Source organism: Hyposmocoma kahamanoa, unplaced genomic scaffold (assembly GCF_003589595.1).
Source record: "Hyposmocoma kahamanoa isolate Upper Pololo Valley unplaced genomic scaffold, ASM358959v1 122, whole genome shotgun sequence".
Taxonomy (NCBI): Eukaryota; Metazoa; Arthropoda; class Insecta; order Lepidoptera; family Cosmopterigidae; genus Hyposmocoma; species Hyposmocoma kahamanoa.
The window spans coordinates 1,933,607-1,948,778 of record NW_020653424.1 but is presented as its reverse complement, the minus strand read 5'-3'; the positions used below and the strand labels follow the sequence as shown (position 1 = coordinate 1,948,778).

General features: G+C 35.8%; 2 protein-coding genes and 1 long non-coding RNA gene across 3 annotated transcripts; all 3 read right to left on the bottom strand.

Moving 5' to 3' along the window:
- Positions 1-6,555: 6,555 nt before the first annotated feature.
- Positions 6,556-7,326, bottom strand: LOC113240182. Its single transcript, XR_003311241.1, has 3 exons — positions 7,209-7,326; positions 6,853-7,014; positions 6,556-6,765 (listed from the first exon to the last, which is right to left on the bottom strand). It is a non-coding gene; the product is annotated as an uncharacterized LOC113240182 (long non-coding RNA).
- LOC113240204 lies at positions 7,324-13,234 on the bottom strand. Its single transcript, XM_026477455.1, has 6 exons — positions 13,073-13,234; positions 8,306-8,490; positions 7,988-8,142; positions 7,653-7,769; positions 7,433-7,556; positions 7,324-7,337 (listed from the first exon to the last, which is right to left on the bottom strand). Exons 1-6 carry the CDS (start codon positions 13,213-13,215, stop codon positions 7,324-7,326), a joined length of 738 nt encoding a protein of 245 aa, XP_026333240.1. The 5' UTR covers positions 13,216-13,234.
- Positions 13,235-14,156: 922 nt separating this feature from the next.
- Positions 14,157-14,958, bottom strand: LOC113240210. Its single transcript, XM_026477459.1, has 2 exons — positions 14,924-14,958; positions 14,157-14,657 (listed from the first exon to the last, which is right to left on the bottom strand). The coding sequence occupies exons 1-2, from the start codon at positions 14,955-14,957 to the stop codon at positions 14,188-14,190; spliced, it is 504 nt and encodes a 167-aa protein (XP_026333244.1). The 5' UTR covers position 14,958; the 3' UTR covers positions 14,157-14,187.
- Between the last annotated feature and the right edge of the window lie 214 nt (positions 14,959-15,172).

Below are 15,172 nucleotides of genomic sequence, written 5' to 3'. Positions count from 1 at the left end.
TAGTTAGCTTTAAACAATTATAATTATTATTATGCTTGTTAAAAAACTATTTGGTTCTGAACAGGGTACTTTATAAGTGTGAAAATTTAAATACAATGAGATCTTTTGTTATAGCTCGTTATCTTGCATGAACTCTGAGACAAAATACTATGCCTTTATTTATTAGAAGGCACTTCTAATAAAGAGTGGAGGTGAATAAACTGTTTTTGGGTATTTTTTTTATTATTGCGTATTAGATGTCCACTCTTGTTGAATTCGAATAGACCGGGATTATTTCGAACAAATGTAGCGACTTCTAGAACATATAGAGAGGGGAGGGGAAGGTTTATGATATCGAGTAACGGGACGAATGAGGCGTAGGCCTGGTGGTAAGGGACATGCTTACCCACAGTTGTAGTGACACTCAGACCTTGAAATCGCAAAGTTCTGAGAGATACTGCTAATGCGTCCGTCACCTCGAGAAATTCCCACAAGCTTATAACTACTTTAGAAACGCTTAATGCTCAAATTACAGAAATAGGTACGCTGACAGTACCTACTTCTCCGGACGAACTCTTTCACAAGGAGTTCTACTGATACTAAAAAATGGTTGTAATATATTAAGAAAATCGCGCCCTGCGGCCATCGCGTCCAGTATGTTTTCAACGTTTGTCTTTCAGATCTCTAAAGCTATTCTTTGGTGATTGGTGATTTTGGTAGTGATTCTTGATCACCGATAGCAGTAGAGTTTCTAGTGAAAGAGTTCATCTAGGTAAGCACTACCACCTTAGCTATGTGAGCGTTACTACGTTCCGGTGAAAGTAAGGGTCTTAGTGAAATTACAGGCACATGGGACTTGTCAACTTTATATCTCAAGGTAACAGGCGCAGTGGCGATGTCCTTCAGATCTTTGCGATTTAAAACTGTGAGTTACACTGCAATTATTTATCACGGATATGCGTGACGCTTACCACCAAGAGCACGACTTTTTCGTTCCATCGCTTGTAATGATAAAGAATAACTTCATCGAGGCATATCATCGCCTTTCTCGAACTCGTATCTTAAAGCACAAACGAAATGCAAAAAATGGATTATATATATCTACAAATTTTGCAGGCAGATTTCACAACCCCTTTTACTCCATATCCACATACTGGCTTTTACCTATTCTTAAAGTAATGCATCCAAAATAACACCCATGATAAGAAATTTAAATTAAATAAAAAGGTTTGCCATCTCCTGAATAATCACACTTTATAAGATACGAGTTCTAGAAAGTAAGGCATCGATATTTAATTTATAATTGATAAAATTCGTTTCACAGTTTCAAAGTAGATACTAATTATCAAACACTTCAAGAAAATTTACCTTCATTGTGCCATAAGCGATTTTTAAAATTTCCATATTGTTACTAATGTTATATTTTCGTAAAACGTTTTTGTAATAAGAAGTGTCACGTCCTTTATATGTGTGGCTCGTACACACTTCAATTTTAATAATTTTAATTCCCACTTTCTTTCTGAATGGTAAGAAATCGTTGCCGCAGTTCATTTGTATGACGACATGTTTATAGTCGTATAAGCTCTTATTTTGAGTTTCGTAAATGTATTTGTTGTCTGAAAAGAACAAGAACCCAAAATTTCAAGTTTGGACGCATAATCTTTAAAAGATCTTTAAAAGGTTATGCGTCCAAACGATTATATCACAGATTATATAACAGAAGCAGTTGGTGCTGCAAATGACTATTTGTATATCGGTCTGCAATCACTCACTGCAAAGTATAAATATCTTCTTTTGCATGCCATTCACTTTGACCCATTGCCTTTCGAAGTCACTAGCTTGCCAGTGTATCCCAAATTCCGTCTGAGTAACGAGGTTATAATTTGCCCTTAGATCAGTCAGACCTTAAAACTTAACTATTTAACTTGAAATCAGCCTGAAAATCAGCAAGTAATAAATGTAAATTTCACATTTGTCACTGGACCAGGGATCGTAGACACATCTTAAATTTGTAAACCAGTTCCTAAGCCTGTTTTGATACAGGAACCGTATTGGAAACTGTTGCTAAATTGTTCTTATAAACATTATTTATCCTTATGCGTCAAAAAGCCAGTACACGTTGTACGTATCTACATGAACTTGACAGAATGGATTCCAAACTGGAGTTGCATATTTAAGAGCGATGGATTTATTCGCACTCGTAGAATGTTAACATCGTGTAAAAGTTGCTAAACTTTTACAGGTAGGCTTTACGAGCCCTAGGGTTGACTATGACTTATTGACTTATTATCTGTGAGTGCAAATCTTGGACTTACGTTTATTCACTTAGGGCTTAATTACCAAGAAAAATTTGGAGGAAACAATTTTTACTTAGTTAACATTTGGTTGCATTTAATTTTTTTGTGTTACCGCAACCATCGAATCTATTTGCACAGATCGTTCGTTTCCTTATAAAGTCAAATGTCAATTATGATCCCGGATGTAATACGCAATAATTTAATGTAAATAAACAAGGCCAGATTCCTGGAAAATCGTGATTCATTTCAGGGTATTTCTTAAATCTAAAGACGTCATCTAGTCAACGCATGTATAGCTCGGCCACAGGGTTCGCAACTCTTCGAATTTTACGCTGTACAGACTGACTTTCAAGGGATCCGCGGTTAGGGACTGAGAATCGTAGGTGATTCCCATTTCTACACTTGGTTTCAACACATTTTGAACTGAATCATCTCATGTATAAGAAGGTTAAGGGAAACTCGTGACATTATGAATGACTCATATCATTCTATCACATATTATGTTAAGTCCCCAAACCGTAACCCATTATGACCAATGATATTATTTCATTGATTAAGACGAACAAATCATCTTTCATGTATGACAAAAATGAATTTGCTACCTAATATGGTCGGACCCTTTTGCCCAAATGGACGTAATTTACAATTTTGACGGAAATATAGTATTCACATAGTTAGAATTTCTTATTCAATGTGATGTAAATAGTTCTGATATGAATAATTGTAGTCAACAACGTAAGAGACTGTATGATTACTACCTATTGGAATGGTTCTGTCATGTATATCGAGTTCTTAGACTTTTTCAATTGGTACATTGGTGTTAATTTGTTTTTTTAAAGAAATCAACGTTTCGGACTCATTTCGGGTATTCTGACTCAGTTAACTATGACCATGGGACTACCTAACTAACTAACATGGGAGTTTAATTTCTAATCCATGTCAAATAGTTAAATGGTTAACTATATGAATTAAATGGTTACAACCGTTCTATCTCTTTCAACCGATATATATTCTGCACAGTTTATTTTTCGGATTAAAGGGTAAAGAGATTTGCGAATTTAAGATACTCCTAGATGCTGGAAATATTTGTAAGCGGTGACGATTGTTTTCTTGTAATATATCTTGCCTGCTGCCGACATGATTAGTTTAAGGATTCCGTCATTTCTTCTGTCACTTAGCAATTTCTGAACAGAACTATGAAGGAAATATACTTAATTCTCAACAAATAATTTCGTTCGAAATATAATGGACGGAGAGACATGATAAATTACCAATGGTTACTTTAAAAAAAAAATTTATGTCGGCTCATAAGATTTGAGATTGTTAAGGATAAGTACCGCAAAAATATACCCCCATGTACCCTTACTATAATACAAAGTTTAAATAGCTCGGCAGTTAGAAGCTACCTAGCTTCTACCTAGGTAGTACGATAAAATTACCTGCATTAAAATCACTGGCATTCCCTGAAGGAGCAGCGTACGCGCATATGAGCACAACCCATGCCTTCACTAACAATAAAATACGCATGTCTTCCGAAATGCCACAAAATTCACTGTTTAATTAATATCACAAATTACTCTCAAGTTTACAAGAGCAATATAATAGGCGTTCCGTGTGTAAACACTATCGATAAAATACGAGTAAATGAAAATGTCAGTCATGTTATAAATGCTTTTAAATGACTGCTAAAGAAGGTATACGTAAAGAACATCTAAAAGGAAAACGGTCCAGTGTAATAAACTTATTTACGCAAAACACTTACATCACCAACATTTAGCATATTATAGTTCCTACAAAAGGCGCTAGGTGGCGTCGGTTGTTTTGATGCGATACATAGACATACATCTCACCTGATGGAAAGACACGATGAGGTCGCCGAAGTAGCATGCACACCTAAATAATGCCTATTCACTCTCGCCTTGAAAATGTCCAAGATATAGCGCTCGAGAAATAAGTTCGCGGGCAAGAAATCCACTCCTTATCCGCTCGCCATATAAATGTGGAAGCGAAACGCTTCATGCGAATCCTGGGTATATTCACAACATAGGGATGGAAGCCCAGCCTACGCCTAGACCCACGATGATGAAAAGGGGTAGGCAGAATTAAATCATTAAATTCTATCGTACATTCTTCATGATATATCCTGTAGAATGCCGATAAGCAGGTACTTTTGCGACAGTGTTCAAGGCTCTGCAGCTTCGCCTCTATTAAATCCGACTCACGTCTTGGCGCGCTTTTCAACCGCATCTAAGGTAGCTAGTTGGTATTTAACAGAGCTGTCCAATAAGTGGCAGCAGTACTCCATACACGACCGGACTTGTACTTAGTATAGTTATTAAAAACACATTTATCCCAAAATTTGAAAATTGCCCAACGGTGTAACGACAGGCCCCGCCACTGCCCAGGCGCCGTCGGGCGCTTGTTAACGTCGGTTATGATGATCTGATTCTTATCTTATTCATATTAATTTTCGTGTGGATTGTGGGACTCAATGGGCGATACCTCGCCTTCCAAAATCTAAGCTTGCGTACAAATACCTCGCCTTAATTAGATAGAACCGAACTTGCATTTAAATAGTTTTAGCTATTTGCTATGACTTAACTACACAGTTTCGAGTAAAACAAACCTTGATAAGTCTTCGACTAATGCGAACCGAGAAGCAAGGAACTATAATAATGGACCAATAAACGTATTGTCAAGAATCGATTCTCGATTTTTATTAACATAATGCTATGGTTCCACGAATTGAGTGTCTGTGACACGTAAATATTGTACTATTATATCGTTACGGGATACGAAAAGGGAAACCATAAGAATAACTTTGTTACAATCACGTAATTTTGATTTGATCACTTTTATGAGCTAAGCAATTGACAAACACGACACACGAATTTACAAACTGTATAACATATTACTCTCTTATAGGTTTCAGCGTATTTCGAATAAGATTTAAAAAGAGAATAAGTGACTATTGGACCTCCATCATGGTGTGCATGCACAGAAACCTAAATTTTAGATTTCTGTGGGTGCATGAAAGAGGAACGCGGGGAGACCGCACGACACGTACCATTCCTTTCGTGTACGTATGAAGCACCCTTCACGAGGGCATCAATCGGCAAGTACCTTACTCCGATTGCCAAATCTTTTCACTACGAAGGCAAGAATTTTAGTGTTTGCCATCGATACGATAAGAAGAAGGCCTCTATCTCATCTAATGGAAAGTGACGATGAGGTCGACGATGGATGGAGCACGCAAACTTAAATAATGCCTATTAATAATATAATAAAATTTCGAATCCTGACTACTTTAATCAATGACGTAGCTGTATCATTTGACCACCTTGACAACGTATTTCAAAATTAACTTTCTTTTGGTGACCAAACAAAACTTATAATTACAGTCTAAAAACATTCGAGTCAGTCATAGTACATGGTATGAATTGGGGTATTGCAAAAATGAGGTGAAAGAAAAATTTTATTCTACGATAACATAAACACAATTGGTTGTTTGTTAGTAATGTGTGATCATTGATCAAATATGGCGTAACAGTACCTCGGAAATAAATAAAAAAAGTTCTTACTAGCAAAATATATTTATCGTTAGTAATCTTGTGTTGACATTTTTATTTTGTTTTGTCTTATGTTGTACCAACCAACAACACAAACCAACCACACAAAATTCCATTTCGTGGTCTAAATACATATATTCTATGTTTTTATATAGTTTTGTTACATTTTCTTTTCGCAAGTAAAGTATTACGTTATTAATACGGTGGTGTACTTCAATGAACCAAGAGTGTTATTCAGATTTATGAGGTAGTGCATATCGAAGCTTATCCCAAAACCAAGGATCACCCCACTGCAAATAAGTGTTAGTCTGCATATATAACTGAAGTACACGATCTAAAAGATCATCTTCACACATATCTTCGAGAAGTATAACGATAACACGAATTCTTCTTTCAGCCATAGCACTTGCATGGGCCATGTGAAACTCCATCAGGCCCCATAGAGATTTCACATAACTTTTAGAAACAACAATAAGAGTTCTTCGTGATCTTTCAATCGAATTTATTATTTGAGTTGGAATCATTTCTCCTGGAATCCAATCTCTTAGATGAACACAAGTTTTATAAACAGTTGCTCCTGTTTCAAGTCCAGGCAATAATTCATCAGAAATGAATTCTTCATCGTCATGCGCAAAAGAAATAAACACATCGTAAGGTCTATTTTCATCTATGTCATTTTCTCTAATACAACAGAGAAACCAACCTCGAGCGTATAGAAAAATCTTAATTTGATATCTGTAGCGATAGTATACGAAATTCATTAATGCAAAAATTACAAGCACAACGCAGATACACGCTAACGGTATTGTGAAAATAGATGTTCCTGCTATGGACTGCTTGCTGCCACAGAGTTGATCTTCTTTAACGCTATTCAATAAAGTTTCATCTGCAAAACAAGTCAGATCATTGTAATCGTCCACCTGCAAAGTAAATTTGTAGGTTAACGAAACAGCACTTGAAACCTTTGGATAAATGATTAGTAAAACGAAATTAAATTTTTATTTTACCTGATCGCGATGTAATCGAAAAGTTTTAAGTAACACGTGATTTGTACAGTCACAGATTATTGGATTCCCAGCTAGTCTAAAATGTCGATCTTCCTTCGAAAACATTACTCCGAGTGTTTCCAAGTCCAAACGTGAGATTTGATTTTTTCTAATGTCAACCAACTGTAAAATTCAAAGACGATTATTGATATTATTGTTACCTTTATAAACATACAATAATAATTGAAGTGTTAAAAAGAAACAGTTTCGCTCAACGTTAGAACCTAAATCCTTCGTAACGACAGAACGTTGTAATCATGAAAAAATACGGCTTCATGTCACGTATAATATTTCGAATATATTGTAAATATACTTACAATTAATTTATCACTAAATAAACTGGCGTTGAGAGATTTTATTCGATTGGAAACAGCGTAAACATGACTTAAATTTTCGACCATAGGAATGGTGAAAGTCGATCCGGAAGAACAATTAGCAGTTGCAAACTTTGAATCTCGACGGCAAACGCAGTCACCACAATCAAATTTGGTACAATTTAAACGGTGCCAATCTTTATGAATTAGCTGAATTCCATCCGAACACCATATATCTTGTAGTTCCAGGTTTGAGATGTCATTTAACGTTTTCTGTAACCATAAATATTGGCAATCGCATTGCAGATGCTTCACATTAGCTAAAACTGTCGTTTTCGTGTTGTGTTTTGCCTGTAATAATTGAAACAGTATTATTTAGTGAAATTTAGATAAATTCTTATCTTAGTTATGTAAGAATATGGCTGAATTTAGTGAAATATAACTTACAAATCTCGAGTTCATTGCATCGTACGCATTTTTGTCAAAGAATTCGATATCGGTTATATTATTTTCACGTAGATCCATGGTAAAATTTGGTGCAGTAAATGCTGGTAATTCCTGCAACTATTCATAGTGAATGGTGAAGTTACGGGCATTTTAGTTACGGTAATGCAGCACACTGTAATTTGGATGTAATGTATTTAATTTAGTTTTCTAGTTCAAGATATATCTTAGATCAATCACTTTCATTTCTCATCTCATCATACTTTCAAAGCGAAGAACGGATTAATAATATATTTTGTTGAATGTATTCCCTTCGCTTACTTTGTCAAACTACTTACCGATAGTGTAGAGACATTACTATAGCTAATGTTAAAAACAACCAAACTCGCGCTTTTCATGAGACCAAAACATAACCTTGAAGTGTTTGTAAAACTAGCCGATATATTTTTAAGTTCCGGAAATACCATCCATAGTTGCTCTTTTGGCTTAGTTGCTGTAGAAGTAAAACAATTTATGTTTAATAAAAATGTAAATTTAGTATTTACTTAATATGTATAATACAAAAAGTGTAATGCATTTATTTTAGGAATTTCAGTAAATAGTAAGAAGTCAGCGTCATAAAGACATACATTTTTGATTAATAAAAATAGACTTACATTGATCATTACAGTAATTAGAGTTGCAGATATCCAAAGGAAAATTATAATCCAAGATCATGTCACGCAGTCGAGGCATCAACGCGGCTGTGCACATGACAGACGCGCTGTCTTCCAGCTGGTTGTAAGATAGATCCATAGTTTCTAAATTTTTGAATACAGACGATTCCTTTCTCTTAGTCGCACTAAGATGCGTAAAAAACAATAATTCAAAACATGTACATACAAAACTAATTACATTGACATTATTTATATTCTCAACATTTTGTTAATATCAAACGTCAACATTAATTAGAAACAAAGGAATAGTTTAACGAGTTAACTACAGTAAAATCAAAGTAACACCAAGGTGCAGATTTATTTTACATCTTTTAGTATCTAGACGTCGTCTTGGTCTGGATATACTAATACCTGAATTAGTGAAGGTTACTATAAATGTACTTCATAATATTCTAGTGCAACCCTGAACCCAAAAGATTATAACTAATTATAAGTTACCACAATATTATGAGCTTTTTTATTTTCCCGATATTTCAGAACGGTTAGACGCACCATGGTCACGAATTGACTGGCCAGTGATAGATGATAGCTTTAAAAACAGACATATTTGTCTGTCTTAAAAATCTTGTAATCAGAGACCTATTTGACAAGTTTGTTATTGTTAATTTGATTTTGTTTACTGTTACGCTGCCGTGTCAGACATAGTTCATGTATCTCACGAAACCTAATTTGAGAAAAAGCTGTTTAAAGTTTTTTTCAATTTTAAGTTTGAAGATTTTATGCGTTAAAAGATTGATTAAAGCCTAAGGAATACGGGGAATGTTTCAGATCTCTGAAAAAGTATCAATTTTTTAATTTATTACCGATAACAGAGTTTAGCGTAACAAGCTCCTCATACAAATTAAGTCAAGCGACGTTCTGTATCTAAAGATACAGGACTTAAGACCAACACGTTTAACACAAAATGGTTTGCTTAGTACAGGTAACTTCAAGATACCAGAAATTGGCATGATAGCTAATGTTAATGTAAATTGTATGTAGTTATTAACTAATTATTGGTGAACGAAAAAAATAAGTGACACATGAACTTTGAAATAAAAAAATAGATCCATTCATTGCAATACAGTTTTGGAGTAGTGTATAGCCGATTTGTAAAAAGTGTTTATAGACTGTCGCATAAACGCTATAAATTAAAACTATTGCAGAAATTAGAAAAAAATCTGTACCTAAGGTTTTTTCATAGTATGCAAGGAGCAGTTTTTCTGTTTTGTGCCTTCTAGTTGACACACATTTAAGATCATGAGATCACCATTGCAACATCTGAGTGAGACATCTGATGAGGCTCGGCATGCGCCCAGAGACGTAGAATCGTCATTCTAGGGGCTTCCCATTCTTGCCCGCCGTGCCAATATGGGAACACTTAATTATTGAGGGTAGTTATGAAATATTTTCATTGTATTTAATATGTTATTACTTGGGTAAGAAGGTGAAACTGCAGTGCTTAAATATACATCGGAACTATTTTGTTACAAGTAGTAGAAGTTTGTGTAATAAGCGATTGAACTTCAATATCAGAATCAGCGTGAACGTAAGTACATATTTATGATTACTACAGGGTGTAGCTCAAATAGATTTTGATTCGAACTAATCTTACTTGAAATTTAGTAAATTACGAAACATTTACAAATATTTATGGCCATCTATACCCAATGAGTGGAAATTTATAACATTGAAAAAATTACTGTGCCAATTTTGGTACAATGGCTATAAGTGTAGTAATTATAATATTGATTTCAGGAAATCAATATGAAACGCGAGCGCCGTTTTAGCGCTAGTAATAATTATCGAGGGCTGGAAGAAGCCATAAATTCGATCACGGAAGATAGTGACGACGGGATGGAGTATGATTTAGCCATTATTCCACCAGAGCCCAGTGTCGTAACTGATGAAGAAGAGGGTTTCGACGACGATATTACTCCCTCTAGCTTGCCAAAGGATGTTCCTGGTAATGTTGAAGTATTTGTTCGTCATATTGGCTCTCTCTCCGATTCCGAAAATAGCAGTGACGATGAGCCGTTATCTGTCAAAAGATCAAGAATATGCAATACGTCGGTGCAGACTGCAGTGCCCAGTACTGCACAAAATCGATCAGTACCGAATATCCCAGTTTGGCGAAGGTGTTCACCAAATTATTCAAAGACCTACGAAGAAACTGAAGACCGATCACTGTCCGAAAATCTTGTAAAAGAGGAACTGAAAGACTTGACACCAGTACAAATATTTGAAAAGTTATTTGACGATGAAGTTTATAAAATGATTGTTGACTTCAGCAACATGTACGCGAGTCAAAATAATAGACATAATTTTAGTATCACTGTTGAAGAGTTGAACACTTTCTTTGGGATTCTGATACTATGTGGATATAACAAACTACCAAGAGAAAGTATGTACTGGTCTTTAGATGAGGATATCGGCGTCGACATTGTCTCAAAAGCGATGTCTAGGAACAGATTTAGGGAAATCAAAAGAAATTTACATCTTGTAGACAATAACGACGCTCCAAACACCACCGATAAAATGTTCAAAGTACGTAAACTTTCAGATATTCTCATGAAAAAATTCAATCAATGGAAAGTTTTTCATGAACATATTTCTATTGACGAATCTATGGTCAAATATTATGGACATCATTCGGCAAAACAATTTATTCGTGGCAAACCTGTACGTTTTGGATACAAAAATTGGGTTGCAGCAAGTTCATCTGGTTATTGCTATAGTTTCGATATTTATTGTGGTAAATCAACTTCTTCTAGTGCTGAGCCATTGGGTACTAGAGTCGTAAAAATGCTACTTGGAAAATTGGAAACAAATCCTGTAAATCATAAAGTATTTTTTGACAATTTTTTTACAAGTTGTCACTTGCTAAATGATTTGCGTGAACTAGGATACCGTGCTACAGGAACTATTCGTGAGAATCGCACCAAGAAATGTCCTCTTCTAAATGCAAAGCAAATGATGAAAAAGTCTAGGGCTGAGTTCGATTACATGTTCGATAGAAACAATCAACTTTTATTGGTTCGCTGGAAAGACAACAGCATTTGCACGATGGCAACGAATTATGATTCTTATGAGCCGGTTGGAACTGTAAAAAGATGGTGTCCGGAAAAAAAAATAAAAGCTGATATGAATATTCCTCTTCTGTTCTAAAATTACAATAAGGGCATGGGTGGAGTGGACGAAATGGATCAATCAATTTCGCTCTATAGAATTGGCATCCACGGCAAAAAATAGTGGTGGGTTTTATTTACATATATGGTTGACATGGCTATATCAAATGCATGGCGGTTGCATGTATTTACTAAAGAAGACCCCATGGATCAGTTGTTATTTCGACGCACTATAGCCAGATTTTACCTACGGCAATTAGTACAAAGGCAATCTGGGCGCCCTACTGCTTCGAATGTTGAAGGTTTACGATTGGATGGTGCTGATCATGTTCCTGAAAAGCTTCCTAAGCGTGTGCGATGCGTCGTGTGCCATAGCAGAAGCCGTTGGGGTTGCAAAAAATGCAAGAAAACGCTTTGCATAGAAAAACCTTGTTTTGAAAAATTTCACTCATAAACGGCCACTGTGCCACTTTGGGCACACCCCTGTAGTTTCCTGAAAAACATATTTTTTTACTTTTTTCATTACTTTTCCATTTATTTTGATTTCTAAGAATAAATAATTAAAGAAATTTTCTTACAATTAACGATGGTTTCTGTTTGGCCACTAATGGGTTAATGCTCACTATCAAGAATGGCTGTTACTATACCACATGACCGATCATGCTGGGAGAGCGACGCGAAAACTTGCGTTAACGCTAAGCCTTTCCCAGTTTGTCATCTGCTCATCAGGATCCCAGACGTTGAATCTCATACGGTTTCACATTGTCTCATATCCCTGTCAGTCTTGCTTTTCCTCAGGGGATTTGTGTTGATGCTGTAGTCGAGGTCTTGCGTTTGGGTGTGGTATATTACATATCAGTCCAGGAGTGAATTAGTTACAGCGTTAAGGCTTCGCTCAGTACACGTTCCTTTGAACAAGTTTGGATATCTGATGTCAACGGTTCCTTTACCAAACTGTGAGATATGTGCGACAACAGAAGACGTCTATGTAATAATGGAGTGGGTTAGGAGAGAGTTGTTAAGACAACAGATTCTGGACTTAACGCTGCGTTCGGAAGGCATATACAACAGCATATTGGCCAGCCCCTTGTCTAAGGAGGCCAGGATGTTGTATAACGTTATGAAATTAGTAATACCTATATTGATTGATAGATTAATATCTCTGTATCGTCCCTATGAGGGTGACATATACGTAAAGATAAAACCCTCTTTAAAAATAAAGAAAAAAAAACGCAGGTCAGACGGAATTCCTACAATAGCACTGCGTAACTGTGCGCCTGAGTTCTCCTGTTCTCACACGCTTATATCGCTTCTCACTTCAAACTGGTTTAGTTCTCAGGTCGTGAAAGCATGCAAACGTACAACTTGAGCCTAAAAATCGAAGTAGATCTGACGCTGTAAACAATTGACCTATCTCAGTCACTTCCATACTTTGAAAGACTTTAAAACGTGTATTTAACAACGGTCGCCCGTCGTACCATAAAGACAATATGTATCTTAAGTAAACAGATATACGCCTGACACGGCAGTATGCATGTCAAATTAAATAATTCTGATTACAGTTTTTTGTGAATAATATCAAACAAATAAACAAACTTACAAAGGCACAAAACGTAGATAATTATGACTTAGATCCAGTTTTATCAACTCTTCAGTTAAATTATTAAAATGTTCAGGCAATTCGTATAAACTGCAATTTTGTATCGTGAGTTCCTGAAGAAAAACTCCGTCTAATAAATGCATTATTATCTCTTTGTTTATAGGCGTATCTTGTATATCCAGTTTAATTAGACTAGTATATTCTCTAAGGACCCCGTATGGCGTTCTTGTTATTTCTGCAAAACTAGAATTTTTAATACTAATCTCTTGCAGTTCATCACAGTGATGCCAAGTCCAAAAATACGTTTCTGGCCCGAGTACAGCTACTTTTTTAACCTTGTGGAATTTATAATTCTGAAAAAAAATGCTGACACTTCAGTACATTGCTTTCATTATTTATTTTGTTTTTTTTAAATACGTCGTCATCAATAATGTTGTCATGTTGATATACAAAAAAAAGCACAAAAATATGAAAGAAATATTTTCGTAGATTACAGTTAATGTCATTTTTTAAACCTATTGTGTTCCACAGCTGGGAAATTGTCTCCCCAAAGTGTACCAGTGCCCCCTGTCATTGGCGACTTCCCATCACTCGTTCTCAAACTCATCAAGATTGTCCCGTCGTCGCTTTCCATCCTCGGGCACACAACGAATGACGACATTCGTCCACTTCCCAGGTTCCACCCGGCTAACATGACCAGTCCAATCCCATTTGAGACTGACTGTTTTACACCCTACATCAGCAATGTAACCCTTTCCGGCCGAGGATTCATTTTTCTTTAAATTAAGTGAAAATGCTGATTAGTTGTGCACTTTTGCTTCATATACTCGGAGAAAAATATTTTAAAAAATCCTGTAAACATTGATCATCGTTAAAATTTACTGCACGATCGTGCGGTTCAGGAACTACATGCAAAGTGCACGATTGTGCAAATTCATTTTGAAAATGGTAAATGTCAATAAAACACATTTTTTACGAGATCGGTTTTGCACCTTTAATAAAATAATAATCAGCCTTGCGTTTCTTATTAATAATTAACACATTTCGTATAGGAATTAAAGCAAATTCTTATATAACTAAAAAAATATCAAACTTAAAACAATAACAAACAATTTTTACTTCTTATGATAAAAAAAACAGCTTTTGGTTACGTGAGATGCATAGGTACACATTGCATTAAATGCAACGTGTCTTAGTACGGCTGCAGCAGTTTCAAATTGGCAAGCCCTTGGAGAATTCATGTCATAAAATATAGGTAAATGATCATAACCATCATACCTCAGGGATACAGACGGCCTGGCAGACTTTGCATATTTTCTTGGAACTGGCATTTCACCATCTGAGGCATCACCTGCTTCTTCACATTGCCTCTTTTCTGGTACGTTAATTAGTACTTCGTGGATTTCCATACGAAAATCAAGTAAATCTAGTATCTTGCAACGGGGATACTTCTTAGCCTCGCAATCAATTCTGTAAGCTCTCCGTGCATTAACTATTGCTAAATCGAAAAAGTGGATCAATACTATGAGGGTCCATTTTTTAAAACCTATAAGTTTTTCTATTTGATTGTCTCTTAATGCACGACCTAAAAACACAAAAAACATCCGATAGAAATTAAAGTATGCAACAAAAACAACGAAAGATGTAATTATTGCATAATATACTACTGATTTTCGTGAAGTGGCCGAATACGCACAATCGTGCAACGTTTTTTACGAGATAAGTTATTGAAATAATATTGAGGTTATTGATCACATTTCTACTCATTTATCATAGTTGACTCATTACCTATGTAAATTACCCCTTAATTCATTACTCAATTAACAAAAAGTTAAAAAAATATGCACTTACGTATGACGCCGCTGCCACCAAAAAACGCCGCCATTCTGGACACTACCGTAAGGTCGACTGACGGAACAACCCCACCCGCCGCACTAACGCGCTGCGCTGGAGTGTGCACGATCTATCGGTATCGTCCTCGTTTCGAAAAGTTGATTTACGCGCGGTCAGATTTTTTTCAAAATTAGTAGCACGATCGTATCGAGTCGGCCGGAAAGGGGTAAGTCACCGAGCGCAGCATTGCATTGTGCGCTCGGTCAA

Coding starts and splice junctions, on each gene's coding strand:
- LOC113240204 (XM_026477455.1), bottom strand. CDS start 13,215: ATGCATTTATTAGACGGAGTTTTTCTTCAGGAACTCACGATACAAAAT. Junction 7,770..7,987: donor GTAATGTCTCTACACTATCG/GTAAGTAGTTTG, acceptor CACTATGAATAG/TTGCAGGAATTACCAGCATT. Junction 7,557..7,652: donor ATGCAATGAACTCGAGATTT/GTAAGTTATATT, acceptor CAATTATTACAG/GCAAAACACAACACGAAAAC.
- LOC113240210 (XM_026477459.1), bottom strand. CDS start 14,957: ATGGCGGCGTTTTTTGGTGGCAGCGGCGTCATAC. Junction 14,658..14,923: donor TGGTGGCAGCGGCGTCATAC/GTAAGTGCATAT, acceptor TTGTGTTTTTAG/GTCGTGCATTAAGAGACAAT.